The sequence below is a fragment of the Rhyacophila brunnea genome, unplaced genomic scaffold (assembly GCF_057557595.1).
Source record: "Rhyacophila brunnea isolate RB1 unplaced genomic scaffold, BYU_Rbru_1.0 scaffold_11, whole genome shotgun sequence".
Classification (NCBI taxonomy): Eukaryota; Metazoa; Arthropoda; class Insecta; order Trichoptera; family Rhyacophilidae; genus Rhyacophila; species Rhyacophila brunnea.
Window position 1 is genome coordinate 5202526 of NW_028232763.1, and position 23416 is coordinate 5225941.

The 23416-nt window shown below is 32.0% G+C and overlaps 1 protein-coding gene across 1 annotated transcript in view; it reads left to right on the plus strand.

Annotated features, from left to right (window-relative positions):
• Positions 1–23416, plus strand: part of LOC147078297 (acyl-CoA Delta-9 desaturase-like) — an 88468-nt gene that overhangs the window by 63177 nt on the left and 1875 nt on the right. The window contains exons 2-7 of the mRNA XM_085958339.1: positions 7038–7203; positions 8336–8445; positions 9814–9976; positions 13916–14089; positions 17112–17297; positions 21058–21218. Of these exons, the coding sequence (XP_085814465.1) occupies positions 7052–7203; positions 8336–8445; positions 9814–9976; positions 13916–14089; positions 17112–17297; positions 21058–21218 (946 nt within the window). The 5' untranslated portion in view covers positions 7038–7051. The remainder of the gene's footprint in view (positions 1–7037; positions 7204–8335; positions 8446–9813; positions 9977–13915; positions 14090–17111; positions 17298–21057; positions 21219–23416) is intronic.

The window sequence follows — 23416 nt, forward strand, 5'->3', positions numbered from 1 at the left end:
AAACTTGCTTTTTTTGTTTATGTATAAGTATATAATATATACGAAAAAATTAACTGTACCTATAAAGTGACAGGTAATATTAATGCAAAAAATATGTGTTATACTGAAATAGGAAAGCAATTTCCTCGCTGATCCCTTCGGTGATTAATAATATATGTAGCTGTAGTATAATAGCGATAAAATATCTATTGTTTAATGTATCAAATTATTCTGCAATAATATATTCCCAGCGAATCAATTTCCAGCAAACAACTCTTAGCTAGATCAGCAAGTTGATTGGCGATATTAGATACGGTATATTATTACATCATATCACAGCACATTATATCATTACGGTGTATTAGCCGAATAATCATTTTTCATGGTATCATATTTTCTTACGACTGTAATAATAAATAATATTTCACAAGCTACTCGATTTAAAACGCTGACTCTATAATTAGTCCAATATGATTATGTACCAGAATTTAATGTTAATGTATTACTTTTTATTGTATAAATAACGAAGAATAATTTATCTAAATGTCACTCGAATCCAAGTACCTAGTTCGTAACTATCTCAGTAGATTATATGTACTATCATTGTATAATATACTATTGTACCGATACGCTGCTAATAAATCTCACCCTGCTACATCGTAGACTTCATTATCATCATCCTCAACCCACACATCGAATACCACAGTAGTGACCCAACATATATTTATATAAACCATTTCTTTTACTCAACGAATAACACACAAGATTTTGAGAATGTAAGATTCCATATAATATTGAACATACATAACTTGAACACACCTCAGATATTATATACCCAATAATACCCTTGTAACCCGTGTATCCCATATACACAACCGATAGTCAATAATGGCGCAATTTGATAAGCATTTCATGTACGATCGACTAGTTTAAATTGTCATAATTAGATAGGTGGCTCGTAGCATAATTGGTTAATGCACAGTTGGCACGATACCAGTGGTTATACGGGTTAAAATCCCGTCGAGCATCGTATTTTACAACGTTTTTCTTAGCTCGTATTCTTATTTGTCCGGTGGTTCTTTGTCCGGTACAAATCTTGCAATCGATTTTTAACTAACTTCCCGACTAGCTAGACATTTGAAGCTTTTATAGTATATCAGAACACGATGCCAATGCATTTTTTTTAAATACTTTTAGCCATCTTTAAGTAGAATTGAATTCATTTGCAGTTAATTCTGTTTTGTATGAAAAGTTATTTCGACACCATTATTGGTTGCTAGGTCTGGGGTCCTAGCAACTAAATTATTAATATATACGTTCGTTACTATGGAAATCAATATGAATGTCAAAATGACACTTCAGTATTATTTCTATCAAGCACAATTTTTTTGATCGTTTAAGCTAGTCAAGTCAAGTTAATATGATTCAACAGAAAATTTAAAAACGTTGTATATAAAAAGCTCTTTTTATCTTGTAATTATTTTTTTTAAATATGATTTCTTCTAGTGGATATATTATTTGAGGTGTTTTCAAGTGTAAGTATGTTCAATAAATTTTAAAATGACAATATTTTAACACGTAATACGAGTATAATATCGTTTGGTTGTACGTACGTAATTCATACATTTAAAATATATGGATCTATTATTTGGAAGCCATAATATGATGCAACTTACATATTATTATTTTTAGAATGTGCATAAGAAATTTAATGTTTTGAGGCATATGAATATTAGTTAGTTATACTTGTGTAAATAAACACGTATATACGTTGCAACACTTGTCTAAAATAAATGAAGCAGAATAAGTATATAGGTACCGATGATCTATATACGTAAACACGAAAGAATATAGGTATTAAATGTATGTATTTTTATATTATTGAAACGCAACCAAAATAATATATTTTTATCTTTAGTTGTAAATGTTGCAGATGATGTATGATATTTTTTTCTTTTTTTTTAAATAACCGTATTGTATCGATTATAAGACGCACTACATTATAAATAATACATGGGTACCTTTATTTTAAATATCAATAATTAAATTTTAATTATTTAATTAACACTTTGTTACGGATTTAAAAGTCACATGATGATAATAAAAAGCAGTATATATATTAATTGTGTGCTCCCCTTTTTAATATCACCATCAGAGTCTGAAACTTTTTCAGATAGCTTAAAATACACACTATTGGTGCAAGTAAATCTATGCACGTGTATAACAGGCGCTATAAGGCGCAAATTCAGAGACACTTTCGGCAAAAAAACCATCTGTCTTAATCGATATTATACGAATCATTTAGAACAGGGGTCTCATGTGCGGCCACCAGCGCTTTACAGAATAATATTACCAAAAAATTATTTATAAAATTATGAAATTGGTTGAATACACATGACATGTTTTAAATTTATTTCCACGCTCAAATGATAAGCCATAATGTGTTTTTGTGATGAGATCATAATATCGTATGAAAAAGTCCGTTTCTGAGAATAAAGTCGATTCAAACAATTGCTTTACTAATATTGTCGATTTTTTCTACTACTGTATACTGTGAAAGATCGTTCAGTGTAATGCACTATCAAGTATCTAAGCCCGTTGACAAATGTAAACTTAGAAGCAGCCATGCGGCTCGCATTGGAAACATGAGTTTTGAGGAATTTCCATTTGCATTTTTTTTTAAATAAATAGATATGTACTAAAATATTCATGTCTTTTTTTAAATGGACTTGTCTATAAATAAATTGATCAATTTTTTTAGTAAATAAAATTTAGCTTTCATTTTTTCAATCACAACAAAAGTGAAAATTGGTGCGGCCACCAGACGTTTCCATAGAACTGTCAATGTCTATTGGCCACAGTTAAATTTCACATGAGAAACACTGATTTAGAATCATATACTACTAATACTAATTTTATAATTTTCATCGCAATTTTGATCTAAACTCTTATCAATAAAGTAGACTTTCCCGATCTTTTCTTGACCTCTGTGTTAAGTCACACGTCATTCTCACAACAGCACTATTCTCTTAAGTCACAACAAACTGAATAAGTAAATCGGTAGCAAGCAGTATCTAACTATCTAGAATATCACATAAGTCATAAACTCAAACGTGACGGTAATCAAAATTACTGCTGACCGTCAAATTGTAATGCGTGCCCGACATGTCATACGAACGTGACATCGAATTTACGTCATGTAAGTGTTGCTTGTCGACGTGTAATAAGCAGTAATATTATTATGTATTGCATGATCAGGAAGGGTTCACATTAGTCCGACAACCGTGCCGAAAATCGGAGGCATTCGAAATTTGATTGTACAAAATGAATGTCACCCCAGCTAATGGTTGGATAAAGGCGGGAATTTTTGAAATCTAAGAAAAACGGAATCGAACAACTATTACATACTCGTATAAGAAAATTCTGCACACGATAATTCCGCCATATTATAATATATTTATAAATAATTACAAGATAAAAAGAACTTATTATATCCCACGTTTTTAAATTTTCTGTTGAATCAAATAAACTTGACAATTATATGTATTAATAAATACTTTTTTGTACTTGATAGAAATACTGAATAAAATATAGAATACTGAAATGTCATTTTGACATTTTATATTGATTTCCATAGTAACGCACGTATATATTAATAATTTAGTTGCTAGGACTTACTAAGCAACCAATTTACCAGTGTTTTACTTTTTACGATTTTTTTCCGAAATAACTTTCCATACAAAACAGAATTAACTGAAAATGAATTCAATTCTGCTTAAAGATGGCTAAAAGTATTAAAAGAATGCATTGGCATCGTGTTCTGGTGTTCTGATATATTCTAAAAGTTTCAAATCTCTAGCTAGTCGGGAAGTTAGTTAAAATCGATTGCAAGATTTGTATTGGACAAACAAGAAAAAATTTGTACTGGACAAATAAGAATACGAGCTAATAAAAACGTGGTAAAACGTATAACATTTGATTTTTAGTGTATAAAGGTTATAATTATAATATCATTGAAATAGTATAAGTATTGGATACAATTATTATAAGAGACTAAACAAGATGTAAATTACTTATGTAAATAAAAGACAGCGGTGCATAGTTGAGGTAGGCTGTGTAAATCCGATATAAATAGAACACACTAAACTTTGTCAGTCATACGTAACGTGACCATACGTCCCGTTTTTAGGTAGCCTAACTCGTTGTCCCCAACTACAGTTTCGGGACGCCAAAATGTCCCGTTTTCAGAAAAAAAGACACCTACGGTAAGTATTTTTTTTTTTTAAAAGGCGCGAAAAATCAAAAATCGATAGTTAGACTGTTTAGACGGCTAACTTATTGTAACAATTATAATACTTCGATACAAACATATGAAAAATCTCGATAGCTGCCGATAGCACTCTTGTGTTTAGAATACATGCGCTGGGAACACTAAACTGATGTTGGGGTAATTCGCCAATATTAACCCCAACCTCTATACCTGATATTGATTTTATAACATATGAAGATTAAAAATAATATTGCTACTATATAATATTTAATACTTTTTTTACTAAATCCACAACCATAAATAAACATGGTAAAGAATTTAAAAAATATATGGTAGTGTTAGCTTCATTACTCGTAGGTATCTGGTACTTTTATGAATATTTATTAGTAGAAAGGTGATCAACGGTCCTGCGATAATATTCGCGCAGTAGACAATTATTGCAATATTCTGGCTTAGTGGTCGTACCGCTCGGAAAATTGTCGCGCACATCGTCATCCCACCGCTTCGTGTCTTATGTGTTACTTTTCCATTTCTAGCACTGCATAATATTAATGGATCTTGAAGGGTTTTTGGTAATTTATCATTAGTATTTGAGTACCTTTCACTTACACATAAACTCAATTATCATGACTAAAAATGATGAAGAGGTTTCTGCCAAAAGTTGGTAAGTCTCGAAATTGTGTTATTGAAAATTGTAATTTTAAGTTTGACACGACCTTTAAAATCAGGCATAATGCTAATTTCTTTGTGCTTTATGTGCATGTTATATATATCGGATGACCTTGATTTTTTTTTCTAGCATACATAGTTATATAATATAGGCATAATATAATCCATTGCTCAAAACTCTAAATACTTAAATTATTATCAACTTACCAACTTTTGGCGGCAAACCACGATATGTATATCGCAGATTTGATGGGATACGCGGTTGAACCTTTATTTATTAATTTTAGGTCGCATTGCCAATTAATTAGACAATTACCCCGTTTGCCATAAATATCCCTAGCTATTTTTTATGAAAACTCAAAAGTGGGGTAGGCCTCTCTAAACAAAGAGGTACAAGCATGTTCCATGTTTGTAAAATAATATTATACTTACATGAACAATTAATAGTAAATATACAAAATATAACTATATGCATAATGCCTTTATATAACATGAAATATACCTAATTTAAATTGTTTTTATTTTGATTTCTCAAAAAATATATTAATCTCATGTAGTTTTTAGTTTATAATATTATATTATAGTCGTATATCAACGACATCTATTATTATTCTGGTAATCATAATAGAAGATTTTAAAATTCTGTAATAATATCTTTTAATTGTGATGTAAAGATGTCAGTAATAAAATTTATCATCCTACATTCTCAATTATTTCTTACTTTCACTTTGTATTCCAACATCTATGTAGGTACTTTTAAATATACATAATAATAACAGATAAAAATATTTTCCATATATACTAATTTATATTACCTATTATTTAAAGTTTTTTTATAACTTCTCGGTAGGTATCGATATCGATAAATACCAGAATTCCTGTTTTCGGAATACTGGTGTTACAATCCCTACTCACCACACACACAATTTTTATTAAGAACATTGTAAATTTATCTTTAAATTTCAAAAATATTTCTTTTTCTTGTCAATACTTTTAGATCTACATGCAAATTAATTATTTAAAACACTAGAAGGCGAAGTCTTCACTAAGCCTTTTCAATATTAGGACCATACATAAATAAAATTTGATATAAATAAAAAGGATTTCAAGTTAAACACATTTATATTTTTATTTTATAAAAATCGATGTTTTTATAATAGATATAATAAATATTAAAACTATGAATTAGTCAAAAATCTCTTCGGTGATACTTAGAAAACTTAATAAACTAAATTTTAATAATAAATATGACCATAAAATATATGTAATAATAGGGTGCGGTCCAATTCAACAAATTCACATTTTATTACATTTTTTTATAATTGTAAGTTTATCTTTGACTTAAAATAAAAAAAAAATTTCTTTTTAATCTTTTCAGATACATATTTATTCATTAATATAGTTGAAATTGTAAATTATCAAAAAAATGTCTCAAATTGCAAGCGCTTCGTATTTTTCCGCCAGGTGCCTCTTTAAAAAAGGCTCAGTGAAGACTTCGCCTTTACATTGCATGCCTTGTATTCTATGGCTAGGTTCCCCTAGTAAAATTGCCATATAACACTACACTTTGCCATAAAAACCTTTTGTCGATCCACTATTTATAATTAATTAGATAAATATTATGTATTCGAAATACCTAATAAAGTTTATGTTTATTGACTTGAAAATAACTTAAGATTTTTCTGCCTTAGGTAATAGGAAGGTAGCAAAAGGGAGTGATAGAATCAAGTGGACTGTATGGAAATAGGGTTTATTTTCGACCGGAAGGGGCTTCAAGCAAAAATAATTACATATCAATAATAGAATATTTTGTAATACGAGTATGTATCGTCACTGTTCAGGCAGAAGACACTAATTCGAAAAAATGACATATTGAGTTAGTTTTACCAAAATGTTCCTTATTTCAAACTTTACCGTCTGGAAACCTTATTAATAAATAAACAGTCTTTATTTTAAAGTCATCCTTTTTACGATTACTTAATAAACTCACATGATAGACCATTATTTCAAATATTTTAGCAACTTCAAAGTTAAATTACTCAAAACTAGTATTCTCCAGTTAGTGTGTTCTGCCAGAACAGAGATGGTATTATCTATTAATTTTTACCTCTTTTTTCAGATATTGAAGGAAAAATGAGTCAAACTATACTGGACAACAGTTCTCTCATTTTATCTGAGACGACATACGACACCCCCATTTGCAAAAAAAATGAAGAACAACAAGAAAATATACCAATATCATCCAAATCAACCATAAAATCAAATACAAGTGATGATAATTACACGTAAGGAATATGTTTAACTCATTATTTTTATTTATTATAATTTTATGGATCATGAAATAATTGCAGAAACATATTTAATATGCATGTAATGCAAATAATTTTGATGATAGATTATTGAAGGAGCTTCGTATGTTATTTGAAATTAGTATGGTTAAGTTGGTCAACACCATATATAATAACATCGCTCAGTTACCATTCTGATTTTCTTATTCACATACTTAATACGGCGGCAATTTTTTTATATTAATTTCAAGTGCAGTTATATAGTTTAACATAAATAATAATGCCTAAGTGTAGTATTACCACCTGCTTGTCTATTTATTCATCGTGATGTCATTGTCTTTTTATGCGCCCTGCAAATAGGAAGATAAATATCATACCAGTAGTGTGAAGTTCTTTGCAAATGAACCTGCAATGTGAAGTCATTTGTAGCTAACTTAATTAGTGGACCTTGTTTTTGGTTTAATTTCATATATTTAGGCTCAATCTTTGTAGAGGGAATCTTTCAACATCTTTGGTGTAATACCAAAATCAGACCAAAAATCGATCAAGACAATGACATGAAAATTAAATATTTTTTTTAAATTTTAAAAACCATATGAAACTTGCATTCCTTGAACTTTACTATAATATCTTCTTATAATTATTACATTATTATTATATAGCTATTTTTATTGTTAAATGTAGTTTAATAATATGTTCTTTTGAAGAAGAAAGAGGATAAAATGGAAAAGAAGAATGAAAAATATAAATCTAACTACCTACCTATAATTTTTTCTTCACCTGAGGCACCTAGGGGAAAAATACGTAGCTTGCAATTTGAGACATTTTTTTGATAATTTACAATTTCAACTGTATTGATTTATAAATAATATGTAAGTATGAGAAAACATTAAAAAATATATATTTTTTATTTTAAGTGACATAAACTTACAATTATTGAAAAAAAATGATAAGACATAATATTTATTAATTAATAAAGTTGAAATTGTAAATTATCAAAAAAATGTCTCAAATTGCAGGCTTCGTATTTTTCCGCTAGATGCTTCTGGTTGGTAGAGGAATCTCTTTAACCTGTACTGCTTATAAGCCATATATATGTACCTATTTTAGAAGTATTTTTTCTCGACAGATTGCAAATTCAGTGGCTCAATGTAACAATATTTGCATATTTACATTTGGGAGCATTGTATGCATTCTATCTAATACCGACCAGAGCATACCTTGTCACCACTATTTTTGGTAAGAATATTTTTTTATTATATTACATACTTAGTATTTCTTAGAAACGAATCAGTTTCCAATGGCAATGTTCAATAGTAGTATATTATATCCTTTACACAGATGTCAGTATTTTTTAGGTGTGATAACCTGCTAGACCGGAATTATGAATTATGAATTAATTATTGAGCCGTTGCCCGGAATAACGTTGTATCCAACAATATTCTTGTTTTGAGAAAAATGGAAAAAAATAAACCAGTTATGTTTTGTTACATTTTATATTTTAAATACAATAAAGATACAATTATTAAGAGTTTTAAATGTAAAGTGGCGAAGAAAGGCAATTAAATTTGGATTTATTACAAAAAAATATAGTAAATTAGTGGAAAAATGTTGTATATGAAAATTTCACATACAACATTATTCCACAAAATGTATTTTATTCATTCTGCTTCACTGAATAGTGCCTTAAAAAAGGCAGCATGCTCATCTAACATGAATTCACACATGTCATTGAGGTCTTTGAGCTTAGAATTATCTTCGTCTGCTTTCTGAACATAGCGTCCGACATTCGACTCTCAATACATGAGACGAGATGATGACTTTGTCCATTGTGATTCAGTAACCTGAATGCTAATTGAATATTTGTCTTGATATTAAAATCGAGAACACATCCCGGATAAAAAATTTTTTAGCACAAACGCGACATTGCAAAATAGAACTAGGAACGATTAAAAAAAATTGAAACGGTATTAGAATAAGTTACAATATATAGAGCACTATAATGCCAGCATTATTATCAAACAACATTTCCAATAACAATATGGATAAATCAATTGAATACAATCGATTAATGTTCGACATATTAATAATATGTGGAACGTAATAATTTTTTTCATGAGATCAACAGAACTGTCAAATGGTATACAACATTATTCCACAAAACTGTTTCGACGGGTAAATTGCAGGCTTAATAATATTTTTTCTGGATAAATACTCTTTTCCTACATCTTTCAGCTTCCTAGCTTTGATATTTGTCCAGTTTAAAACATTAGATGTCCGTTTTCTTCCTTTATTCAAGTGAATTATACCACGCTCCGTGATATTGACGGATGGCGACACCATTTTGACAATAGCATATACAACGTTCTTCCACAAACCAATAACTTTAAACTGCTGCCACAAGCGTAAATATTTTTTCTTTGCCATACTACCTACCTTAAACGATGCATAAAAACATACCGAACATTATTCCATCAATAACTCAACATTGACATTTTTGTTGGATACAACATTATTCCGGGCAACGGCTCTATTATTTACAAGAGATTTTAGAATAATAATATAAGAGATGTTTGATGATGTGCGCACTAATGATGATATTTTCAGCCCAAATGTATGGAACCTTAAGTGGTATAGGAATAACAGCCGGAGCTCATAGACTCTGGACACATCAGTCTTACAAAGCAAAATGGCCTCTGCGGGTAATCTTATGTATTTTCCAAACGATGGCCTTTCAAAATGACATTTACGAATGGTCAAGAGATCACAGGTAATAAATATTCAATGTAATATAATTAAGTTTTACAATTAATATTCTTTATTTTATCTGACCTACTTCAACGAAATACAAATCAAAACAAAAATCAATAAAACAGTTCTAATACTAAGCGACGTATCATTTTACGGTAATTTTCGAGAATAATGGCAGAGCATTAATATTTGGCCCGTGGTGGTGTAGTCACCGGAGCATCTGTGCTTGAAGACAGTGGTCACGGGTTCACATGGACATAATGCTTGGACGAGTGGCTAACAATCTTCCGCTATGGTTACAAAAAGTTTAAATATGCATATTTTAAATGCAGACGTGCAGGTTTTTCTGTATGCCTGTCTACAAGAAGACTACTCGAGGAACCAACTTCTAGCTGTAGTGAATGTAAAATCCGTAGTATGTGGTCATCACTTATATCGCCTGTACGCGTGCATGAATTTACTTGCACCAATTGTGTGTATTTTAAACTATCGCGATAACTGTTTTCACGTAAAAGTGCTGACTGACTCGCCAATCTAATTCTTTAAGAGTAAGCAGGATGCGATGCTGTCATTGTATGGTACTATTTGACTGGTTGTGAAAATCGGTTAACCTCAAAATGAGTCTCTGCGTGGTTCATTTTTTACCGGCATGTTTGTCACTATTGTTCTACTGCGCAGGCACAGATATCGCACAGTCCAATTGTCGCATGAAACTTCTAAATCATTTTAATCCATGCATGCCATCTTGCAATTTGCACGATAATACGTGTTTACATGTGCATTTTTTTTGTTAAGGCTGCGATAATATAAACTGTCAGCAGTAAATCCATTGACGTGTAAACGGGGTATTATTACGACTCACTGCAAATTCCCGTGTAAATTATTCTTGCCAAAGTAACGCGCACATATGCAGCTTGTCCCCGCTGATTACCTCACTGTGCATTGTCGCCTTTAGAGCAAGTCCCTCACATTCCCCGCATCCATTCCACAAGCTGAGACAGTTTGTACAATGAACAGCTTACACCACTCTCAACTTCAAAACATTGTGATACCTCGCACCCATAAGTAATTGTCATGTGCATATTCATCAGAATCACCACCGCCTTGCGCTACAAAGAATTTTCCAGGGTTTTTGCAAGGCGGATTCATAGGCCCTGGCCGAATTCAAATTAGCAATACCCGATGCGGGTAGAAGAATAGTTTTTAATAAGGCATATTTCTCAGCCGGCACAATTTTCATTTGACTAGCATCAAGTAGAGTAGTTTGCGTGCCAAAGTCTTGAAAGAAACCTCGAGAGTAAATGCGAGGTATCCATAAAGGCATCTAAAAAAAAACAGTTGTGATGTGCGGTGACACTTAATACTGCCAACGTTATACAGTCGAACTTGGTTATTACGAGGAAGATGGGACCGACTGAATTTGCTCGTTATAAGCATTACTCGTTTTATCGTTATAGAACATTTTTCGCGCCACGTTCTATTTAAGCATAGAATAAAAAAAATCTGAAAACCATCGTAAAAATCCCCGAAACAAGCCTGGCATTCATAAACTACAAAAGAAGTTGTTTATTGTAATGAAGTGCTGAGCCGCCGGCCCTGGTAGGTACCTACTGACTTCACAAAGCTTGGATTTTATACATGCAATTTGATACTTTTTCAATGTTGTCGGCGAAAACACCAATTAGGTACTTAGACACTTAACTAGTGTCATAAACGTAATCCGATCCCGACGGCATCAGTCTAGTTAGCTGCCCGGTCGGATTTTATTGCGTAGGGTCGAAAATGTTGTTTTAAAACGATCGACACATTAACAGTTTTGCTCGGTATACCCGAGAAGTATCTCGTTATGAAAGTGAATAAATGTATGGAGAAAATCATAAACTAAAATATCAACGAATGTTTCCTCATTACATCCGAGATCTCTCTATTTCGGTGATCGTAATAACCAAGTTCGACTATATGTTCAATAATAAAATTTATTAGGTACTAACACCTCCAAAAGAACGAGGACGGGTTCGTGGCTATTCTTAGTTGACAAACCTCGTCTTCTTCAGCTAGCTCAATTATGTGCGTCGGAGTGATGTTAAAATTATTAGTCTTCTCGGGATAATGAGTAGTAAGTGTAAATGAGATCATTTTGTGTTATTCTACTGACGTTTATTTTCGTTCATAGCTTATTTTCCAAAGTTACAATCGTTTTAGGTATTCTTTCGTAATTAATTTTTTTTAAGTGAGTCGCTCAGAACCTTCCAGTTATCAAGTTCGACGCTAACTGCCTCGCTACTGGCGGTTCCTTTTCAAAATTCTCTCGAACCCACGCCAACTCATGAAAGAACTCCCGTGATTGGCCAAATCCGATCGGATGATCTTTTGATTTGGTGAATCACGAGGTAGACTTCAGTGTTGGCGCGCGACGAGTTCAGCATTGCGCAATGCGCGACCGAATTATAATATTTGAATTCACAATTATACACTCTATAATAACTACACTCATAATAATAATTTCTTTTCTACATACATCTCTATTACACAACACGATTCGTTCATCTCTTACATACTTCATTAGATACTAGGTACATGTTTATAATTAAATTCTTTATTAAAACTTATACATAAACATTTTTTTTTTTTATTACACTAATACCTATTTTATATAAAACAAATAATTTGTGATCTTCTTAAACTATCGATTACATACATCGTCTTTCATACTTTATTATCACCTTTAGACGTTTTATTGTTCATCTTCGCCCAGCATGTTACTTTCACGTACCGGACGAAGGACTTTACCTAAGAATAAAACATTAAGGCGAAGTCTTCACTGAGCCTTTTTTAAAGAGGCACCTAGCGGAAAAATACGAAGTGCTTGCAATTTGAGACATTTTTTTGATAATTTACAATTTCAACTATATGAATGAATAAATATGTATCTGAAAACATTAAAAATAAAAATATTTTTTATTTTAAGTCAAAGACAAACTTACAATTATAAAAAATGTAATAAAATGGGAATTTGTTGTATCGGACAGCACCCTATTAATACATATATTTTATGGTCATATTTATTATTAATTAGTTTATTAAGTTTTCTAAGTATCACCTAAGCGATTTTTGACTAATTCATAGTTTTAATATTTTTTATATCTATTTTAAAAAACATCGATTTTTATAAAAAATATAAATGTGTTTAACTTGAAATCCTTTTTATCAATTATTTTTATAAATATAAATAAAATATTTTACTTACTTTACTAAATTTTAATAATAAATATGACCATAAAATATATGTATTAATAGGGTGCGGTCCGATAGAACAAATTCACATTTTATTACATTTTTTACAATTGTAAGTTTGTCTTTGACTTAAAATAAAAAATATTTTTCTTTTTAATGTTTTCAGATACATATTTATTCATTAATACAGTTGAAATTGTAAATTATCCAAAAAATGTCTCAAATTGCAAGCTTCGTATTTTTCCGCTAGGTGCCTCTTTAAAAAACGCTCAGTGAAGATTTCGCCGTAAGCAGTTGAGCAAGGAATCAGATTAGGTGTTTTATTAAGCCGTTTCTAGAGGTCAGGGTTACGTTTCGGTTCATAATTACTAAATGATTATTTCACACCGGGAGAAGCCCGCCTGTAACAGGGATGTGTCAGTACACACATTTTTATAAAATCATTTAAAATATTTTGATGTTCATGGTTTTTGTTTTTTTACCTCTGATAGAAGATAATATTATTCACGGATGTGGTTGATTTGGACTAGACATAACTTTAACATTTACAAAGTGATATGTAAAATAACCTACACCAAAATAGCGATTTATTGAAAGATTTACAACTGGCATACAAATCAACAAAATAATAGAATTGGTATAAGCATTTTTAAAAACCTTATTACATCCTATTGATTATTAATGATTATTGTGATGAGTTTTCATAATTGGAATTTCATTCTAGAGTTCATCACAAATTCGCTGAGACTGATGCGGATCCCCACAATGCCAAGAGAGGCTTTTTCTTTTCTCACGTAGGGTGGTTGATGGTCAAAAAACATGCTGATGTTAAAATAAAAGGCAAGACTGTTGACATGAGCGATTTAGAACAGGATCCTATCGTTATGTTCCAAAAAAGGTAATAAATTATTCCATATAAAAATATTCCAGTTGATATCCAATGGTATAAAATAAATACATAATACCAGTGGGCAGTGGCAAAGGGTGGATGTAGGCTGTGTTCGACATAAATAGTGCACACTAAACTTTGTCAGACATACAAATGCAGATGGTATTAGTTTTTAAAATTTAATGAAACGCTGCCTAACCAAACCATAATAGATAAAAAAATTCGTGGGTTACTGCCAAAACTTGGTAAGTCTCATAATCATGTTATGGAGTAGTTGCAATTTGAAGTTTGACATGCCCTCTAAAATGAAGGAAAATTCTAATTTCTTTGTGCTTTATGTACCTACATTTCGCATGACTTTTTTTGACATACATGACAATATACATATTTATATAGGGCAGGCGGGGCTTGTTGTTACAAAAAAGAAAAAGTTAAATATCTGAAATCCGTTTATGGTAAGACACATCATTTTAATTATTACTAATTCTACATTTAGCTATTACAATAAGGTTTATTTGTATCCATACATACCTTACAAAAATTACAATAGCATTAAAAACAAAAAATGAAAATGAAAATTGTAACAATGTGCCCCAGCCGGGGGCAAGTTGTTACAGGGTAGGGGCACATTGTTACCAACTAGAACAATAATTGACAATTATGTAAAAGTAAGTTTTTTGCTTGTGATTTCCTTTGCATTTATATTTAGTCACTAAAATCATAATTCTGACACATGAAATTAACTTTATCCCCACGAATACAGGAAATGTGAGCCCAATTTTTGCATGTTGTGCATTAGATCCACTCTTGCCCAGGTTTAAAGCAAGTATAATTCTCCAAACAAAAGCATTCTTCATTTTCTGAGTACGAAGAAGATATTTCTTTTTCAGTTTCTTACTTCCTTGGGCCATGAAATATTTTGCTACATTTTCTTATGTATGTTGCAAGCTCGTTTTCTTGATCGACATAAAATATCTGGCGAGGTTTTGCGTAACCCACTAACTTGGAAGTGGTCGGACGGTTATCTTTACGTTCTATATAACATTGTAAGGTCATAAAGTTTACTTTGTATACTTGGGCAGCTTTTTTTCTAAGATATATTCTGTTTTCAATTACTTGTTTAGCCGCTCTGTTGTAGGTTTCCTGTGAAATTTTACCTCTATCAGTTTTGTTTTTGTTTGTCCTCACCATTACAGATTGTGATCTGGAAGAATAAAAATAGATGGTATAAGTACCTACCTATTGTAAATAAAGTAGATGACAAAGAATTTGTAGTAAAGTGGTAGTGAGTGGAATTAATTCTTACTGTAATAACCTGCCCCCACCTTACTGTAACAACTAGCCCCTTTGACCCAAATAAAATTGAAATTGTTATAATATTAACACGGGAATTATATTTACTTCGGTAAATAATCAACATATGAGCATAAATATGTAGACGTTTAATAGCATACTTTAAAAAAACTTACCTCTTATAGTTTGGTAACAAATAAACTTGAAAGTGTACTGTATAGCAGTGCTCCGCAACCGGTGTGCCGTGAGACGATGCTAGGTGTGCCGCGGTGCAATAGCCAAATTTGCGTACATGGCTGGTAATATATTTGAGCACCTGCATGAGCTTAATAAAACAATGGAAGGTCAGAATGAAAATATATTGAAGTGTTCTGATAAATTAGGAGAATTCAAAAATAAACTCGAACTTTGGCAGAAGGAGTTAAGACAAGGATCTCTACAAATGTTCCAAAGGAACTACCAGACCACCATTGAAAACAAGCAATCAATTTTGGATCCGTCTCAAAAACATTTAACTTTGCTGCAAAAGAAATTTCATCATTACTTTCATACAATCAATGCGACTGGATACGAAATCCTTTTGCAACCAATGCCGAAAATTCTATAGAAGCACTTTTCCTATAAATCCGAGAGGAATTTGTTGAATTGATAAATGACGGGACGCTAAAACTGACTTCGCCGATGTTCCATTGGTTATTTTCTGGATTTCGGTTAATAAAAAATATCCTCGGATTTCCGACAAAACTATCGCAGTTCAGCTCCCATTTTCGAGTCTAAAAAAGTCGCCTGCGGCGCTATTTTGCTACACTTGTATTAATATTTTAAAACATCTTATTATTATTGTATCAATACTCGACAAATAATTATTCCTAACCCGACAACTAACCATAATTATATTAATATAATATAACCATACGAAAAATTGCTAAACATAAAATTAGTACCATTAATTTTACCTCGAACACTATTTAAAAAATGCTATTTTAGAGTATCACGCTGTCTTCAACCTTAGCTATAGGTAGGGGGGCCCTCCAAAGATCTTGGCCTGGGGTCCCCCTTCAGGATGTGGGGTCCATGTTTTGGTGTATAACATGTTTTACGTGTGGTGTGCCGCGGAATTCTGGGAAGACCTTTGGTGTGCCGTGGGTGGGAAAAGGTTGCGGAGCACTGCTGTATAGACACATAATCTGTTGTTAACTCCAAATACCTAAATTATCGACTAACTAACACAGCAACCCCACAATTTACTAATTAATGATATTATTATAATAGGTAACAGAACAGTGACAAAACAGAACAACCAGGGAAAAAATGAAACATTAATTTTTGTGGAATCTATTTAGGTTAAGTTAGGTTAGGTCATTATTTCGTTGTACTTGGTCACCCAATCATTTTAATCATATTATATTGATTAAGATGAGATATCCTAAGCTTGCCGGCAAAGTCCCGTTTATTTGAGGCTTTCTAGCGATTAGGAATGCAGAAATTAGGTATATAATTTGATTTATTATGGCGTATTGAAAATCTGTGCTATTAAAAATCTATCAACACAATAGAGATAGGACAATTTCAATATAAAATTTATATTTTTCCTGAAAGGTCATGGCTATATTTATCGTTGTTCTGTTTTGTCACTGTTCTGTTTTGTCATATATATTACATTATATATTACCTATTATATATATTACAGAAAACCAATTAATTTTTTTTTAAATCTATATAAATTGTTTGATTTCAGGTATTATGGTAGATTGATGCTGTTATTATGTTTTATACTGCCAACATTCATACCATGGTATTTCTGGAATGAGTCATTCTGGGTTTCATGGTATGTAGCAGGAATATGGCGTTTCGTTATATCGTTAAACGGCACATGGCTGGTGAATAGCGCAGCGCACATGTGGGGAAATAAACCATATGATAAGTAAGTCATGTAAACACTATTCGTACATTATGTATTAGGATACCCCGGAGCTTTAAACCCTTCAACTAAGGCCACTGTATAGTCAGCTGTTATTTGTATAGAGAATATGGATGATACTGATGCTCTCCACTATTTCTCTTCTTCTCCCACATCCTTGAGTGAATAGCTAGCAACCGATCATATGAGGCGTCTAATTCCAAAAAGCGATAAGTCCACATTTGGTCAAAATTGAGAAAAAAATACGCACATATTCTTTGTATAATTTTAAACAATATGTGTTGATCTATAAATTCCAAAACACGACATAACCCTATGAAAAAAAATATTTTAAGTCTCAATTTATTACAAAAAGCGCCAAGTCCGTGTTTCATATTATTTAAAGCTTGGTTGATTTCGCGCGTGTTTAAGTCAACCAATAAAGGAACGTTCAACATTGGAAATGGCGTCTCCCATGCTGTAGCACCCGGTAAATTCATGACAGTGCCATGGAAATATGTGCCTTATGCGCAATAAATTAAAAAGTGAGGTACAAGTAGCACTACGTCCAATTTTATTTTGCCTATATTTATTACATTTAAGAGTTTATCGGCTGAAACAAATTGCCATTTGGTTCATATTTCGACATAGAATAAAACGAAAAAATAATCTCACGTTAAAACAAATAATTGAAGCTTGAAACATAAAAACGTTGTTTCCCGAAAGTATTGAATTGTGGACGTATCGCTTTTTGTAATTAGACGCCTCATATAAGAAAAGTGTTATAAGATAACTTTACATTATGAGATCCGAATACGTGGCCCAAGATAATATCTCAAAGAATAAATCAAATTTTATTGGTTTATAAAATAATCGATTTGAATACTTAATTATACGAAAAAATGTTTGAAAATACAACCAACAAAAGTTTTTATGATTTATTTTAACCCTCGTGAAAAGAATAAATATTGTACATCGCTGGTTTAAACTAATAATGACAGAATACTATTAGAACTTTTATATTACCATACTTCAGAGCGATCCCAAAATATTTTTAGTACCTATGGTTGGAATCAACGAATAAAAAAATAAAGGAAGGAACATACTAATTCATTGCAGTATAAAAACGGGCAACCAAATTCGCCATCTTGAAAAGCGACGATTTTGCATAAACAAATCGCACCCCCAGACCTACACTGACGTATTTGTAAGTCAAAATTAGCCATTTTCCAGGAGAGCAGAAACAAACTTTTTGAACCATGTTTATGGTACTTGATTTTAATGGTACGTTTACATTTGACATTAATATTGTCATATTTATGTATGACACCATATTCACCAAGTGTAAACAGTAATTATATTTGTACCAGCCACTTATTTCGCGTGTGTCGACACTCACCTGTCACTTATTCAATCTACTTATATACGCAAATGTAAACACCGCGTATTCGACAATTCCGAACTTGCCGCGATATATCACCGAAGTTGGACCACCGTCTACTTTTATATCAAGTACCTGACACATTATTCATAGTTTGACAGGTACCTAGTGAATTGCATAGGTATATTTCTAAAACAACGGACAATCAATTATCATAGGTACACCATGAATGTATGCCCAACGATTACGTTAATAAATGAACTGTAGCGATCTGTCAAAAATCATAGACAGTGAGAAATAAATCGGATGTGCCGTGTTCTATGGATTTTGTTTGAAAATAAAATATCGCTTGTTCTCGGCACATACGATTAATTCTGATGCACTCTGTGAAGAAAAAATGCGCTTCAAATGGTATTACCTAATTCATTTTGGCCCACACCTGCACTCGTAATACGATAATATTATATTGAATATGCAATGACGATCAAGTGCTAGATATCACAATGTTGCTGTTAATCGTTCTTCTACACTTATGGCATTTCTAAATTGTGTCTTGTTTTTTGGCAAAAGGTCCAATCTTGCAAACTAAAGTTCACAAATTGAGTTGGATCTTCGATTTTAAACTCTGACATTAAACGGAAGGCACCTAGTTCTTCTCGTCGCTGAATCCATTCCCGCACCCATCTAGACCATTTTTTCCTCCTTTTTGTTGCCAAAAGACTTAAAATAATAACACTCGCTGCTTTCTTTTTTAACATTCCCATATTGACAACTGACATAACGTTTTTGAGAAGTATACAAAATAAGTGTCCGAATAAATTACAATATCATATGTAAACACCGCATATATTTATTCCAATGTTGCCATTGAATAAAGTGTCGAGACTTTATTTCAACGAGAAGTATACCAGAATTTTATGTCAGATCCATGCAGGTGTAAACAGTAAGTGAAATTTTATGTCAGACACATAAAATAAGTTTAACAGTATAAGTGTCAGATGTAAACGTACCATAATGGCTTTACAATGTCCATTTTTTTATGTAGAATTGGAAAAAAATGTATCTTTCTAGTGGCATTCATTTAAGAGTATCAGAGTTACTGGAGTGTTCTTCTCGATATTTGACTCAATTTATTTAAAATAACACTGGAGTTAGGGGTATATCTCGTTAAATAATTTTTTTAGAGATACGCCAGTGTTCTCCTGAGATAGATAACAATAAATGTAATTGAACTGCATTCATAACTCAAAACAGCAAAATTCAGACTTACGTCAGTGTAGGTCTGGGGGTCCGAAATATCACGTGGTCTGTACATGTGGGTATAAACTTTGTATGTGTAATTTTGTGTATTTTATGTTTGTGTATGACGCAATGTCGGTCATATTTGCTGGTCTTTCTGATTGCCGTGATTTGTACTGTACCACAACATTATATAGGCGACAACAGGAAGTCGCCCTGCCCTTGTCGCGTATAGAATATTTCTCAGTGTTGTCATTTTTTGAGAAAACAAATCTCGCGAAATTCGGTTTTTAACTTATATCAATTCTATTCTCAGTAAGTAATTAATTTATTATCTAATTATTGTTCGATAAGTATCAATAGAAAAATTATTTCAAATAATTTCACCTCTTAATTATTACTATTATATTAGGTTAATTAATACAGCGTAATTATTGAATTTGGAAGGAAATATATCATTGAACCCACATTAACTGATAATATTGCTGCAGGTATTTATTAATAAAATAATTAGGAGAAAACAAATTATGACTAAAGAAGTAGAAGTGAAAGATATAACAAAATATTCTTCTTGCCAATTTATTATTACACTGCCAGTGTACTTAAATGATCATTTATACTTAATTATCATACGTCTAAAAATATTAATACACACAACTATATAATATACAAACATAATTCCCAGTATTTGGGGAAATATTTTTAGTATTACAACACTGAATTTTGACATATCTGACATGACCAGAACCCGTGATATGGGCTTATTTAAGTATTGTATAGGCTCGCCTTTCAAATGCGACTCTTTTTCTTCTTCGCAATAAATCAAAAGAATACTAATAATAATTCGAACATCAGTTAGTATTGTTTTAGACATCTTTTGAATATAAAAAGCTTCAAATTATGTAAATTGATAGATGCGTCCAATACGAGTGTCAAAAATGTAGTGAATATTTTGGGGGCGTTCCTTATTTGAAACCGGAAGTTCGATTAGCTGTACTGGAGGGGATTGTAGTTCACAGTTTTGGCACGTAGCCAAGAAGAAGTTGCCGGACAATACATATGCCTATTCCTTCTTTTTTTTATTCATAGGTTGAAATAGTAACTAATTATAGATAGATTTATCGATATTCTTTAATAGCTAAAAGTTAAATCATTGTTTTTCAGGAATATCGGTGCATCAAACAATCCTGGTGTAGCATGGGCAGCTTTGGGAGAAGGCTGGCATAATTATCACCATGTGTTTCCATGGGACTACAAAACATCAGAACTCGGCAACTATTCCCTGAATATTACAACAGCCTTCATAGACTTCTTTTCATATATTGGTAAGATAAAGTTTATCATACCATTTCAATTTGGTTGGAGCTTCATTACAAGGTTGTGCCCCACTCAAATTATAGTTTATAATGCGGTGGGTGAGCATCCGAATATTATCTTACTCAATTGGATGTCACACACAGCACCGACCAGGCGGTCTTCACCATAGAGAGCAGCAACATCATCAAGCAGAAGGCAAGATTCAATCAGCTCAGTCTAGTATCTAGCTCACCCAGTTCAGAGCGGTAGCCGTGCTAAACCTCTGAAAACGATACGGATACGCTGTCTTCAATTCCCCAAAATTAAGTGAGCTGGTCGATTGAACTAGGTACACAATCAGGCTCACTGAACGAATTATATTAGGCACCGCAGTAGCGAAGGGTGGAGGTAGGCTGTTAAGATCCGAGTGCACATTAAACTTTGTTATTAAACTTAAAAACTTTGTTTTTATTGAACGAAGATTAAAATTTACAGATGGTGTTGGTTAGCTTTTAAAAATCAATTACACCCTACCTAAACTAAAACATAATAGTTTTGGTATATTTTGGCCAATCGACAAAATTGTGCACACTTTTTCATTCCTACATTGGTTTTCATTGAATCAGAAATACAAAGTTGGTTAGTTATTTTTTTTAAATTAATTAGGCGCTGCCTAAACCAAACTATAATAGATAAAAAATATTATTCCAGCTATAAAATATCCAAAATTATGAATGATTGAATGATTTTAATGGCATAATTTTAGATATTTTATAGATAGGCGAGTGTTTTTTTACTGTTATCTATTATGGTTTGGTTTCGCATCGTTTAATTAAATTTTAAAAACTATCCATCTCTAAATTGTAGCCTTAGTTCAATGAAAAAAAATACGTATGACTAACAAATTTTAATGTGCACTATTTATGGCGGATCTTAACAGCCTACCTCCACCCTTCGCCACTGAGGTACCGACATCCCAACCCATGACTTTTCAACATAAATCAGTGACGGATGAATAAATCTACCCCACACCCCTTATAAACTAGCTTTTCTATGACATCATGTACCAGCATTTGGTTGGGGCAATACCAGCATTATTAGATTAGATAGTAATGTTTGGCTTCATTTTTTTTTTATCTTTCGATATGTAGGTGCTGGAAAAGTTTAAACTGTCCTACCTAATAAAATTGGACTATCTGTGTATCTGTTCTTTGTCGTTTGTTCTGTTATAACTCAAAAACAACTGAATCAATATTGATGAAACTCGCACAGTTCATAGACTACACTGTTGGTACCAGTGGCGAAGGGTGGAGGTAGGCTGTTAAGATCCGACGTAAATAGTGCACACTAAACTTTGTCAGTCAAATGTATTTGTTTCCGTTGAACTAAGACTACAATGGGTAAATAGTTTTTAAAATTCAATTAAACCCAGCCTAATACAGGCCATAGTAGATAATAGTAAAAAAATATTCGTTTATCTATAAAATATCAAAAATTATGACATTAAATCAAACATAAGTTTGGATATTTTATAGATAGAATAATATTTTTTATCTAATATGTTTTGGTTAGGCAGGGCATAATGAATATTAAAAAAGTAAACAACAACTTGTGTAACATGTATTCTTAATTCATCAAAAACAAATAAGTTTAGTATGAATGAGAAAGTGTGTACTATTTCGTCGAATCGCCCTTAAGGGGGAGAAATTGTAAATTATCAAAAAAATGTCTCAAATTGCAAGCTTCGTATTTTTCCGTATTAGGTGCCTCTGCTGGTATGCCGCTCCCCCTTAACATACCAAAACTATTATGGTTTAGTTTAGGCAGGCTTTAATTGGTTTTTAAAAACTAGCCAACACCATCTGCAAATTGTAGTCTTAGTTCAATAAAAACAAATACATAAGACTAACAAAGTTTAATGTGCACTATTTATGGCGGATCTCAACAGCCTACCTTCATCCTTGGCTACTGGTTGGTACTAACTCAGTAGTTTCATCTACTTCTAGTACTTCAAACATATCACCTTCTTTCATATACAACCTTCTACCAAGGCGGCTCTCGTGGTGCAGTGCGTAAGGCGCTGGCCTTCCACCCAAGAGTTCTGGGTTTGATTCCCGGTGAGGACACAATATTTATGTGTTTTTCTAAAAGCCTGGGTGTTTGTGATTATTCAAAATTACTAACAACCACCTTGTACGAAAAAGCAAGGACATGGTTATTAATAATT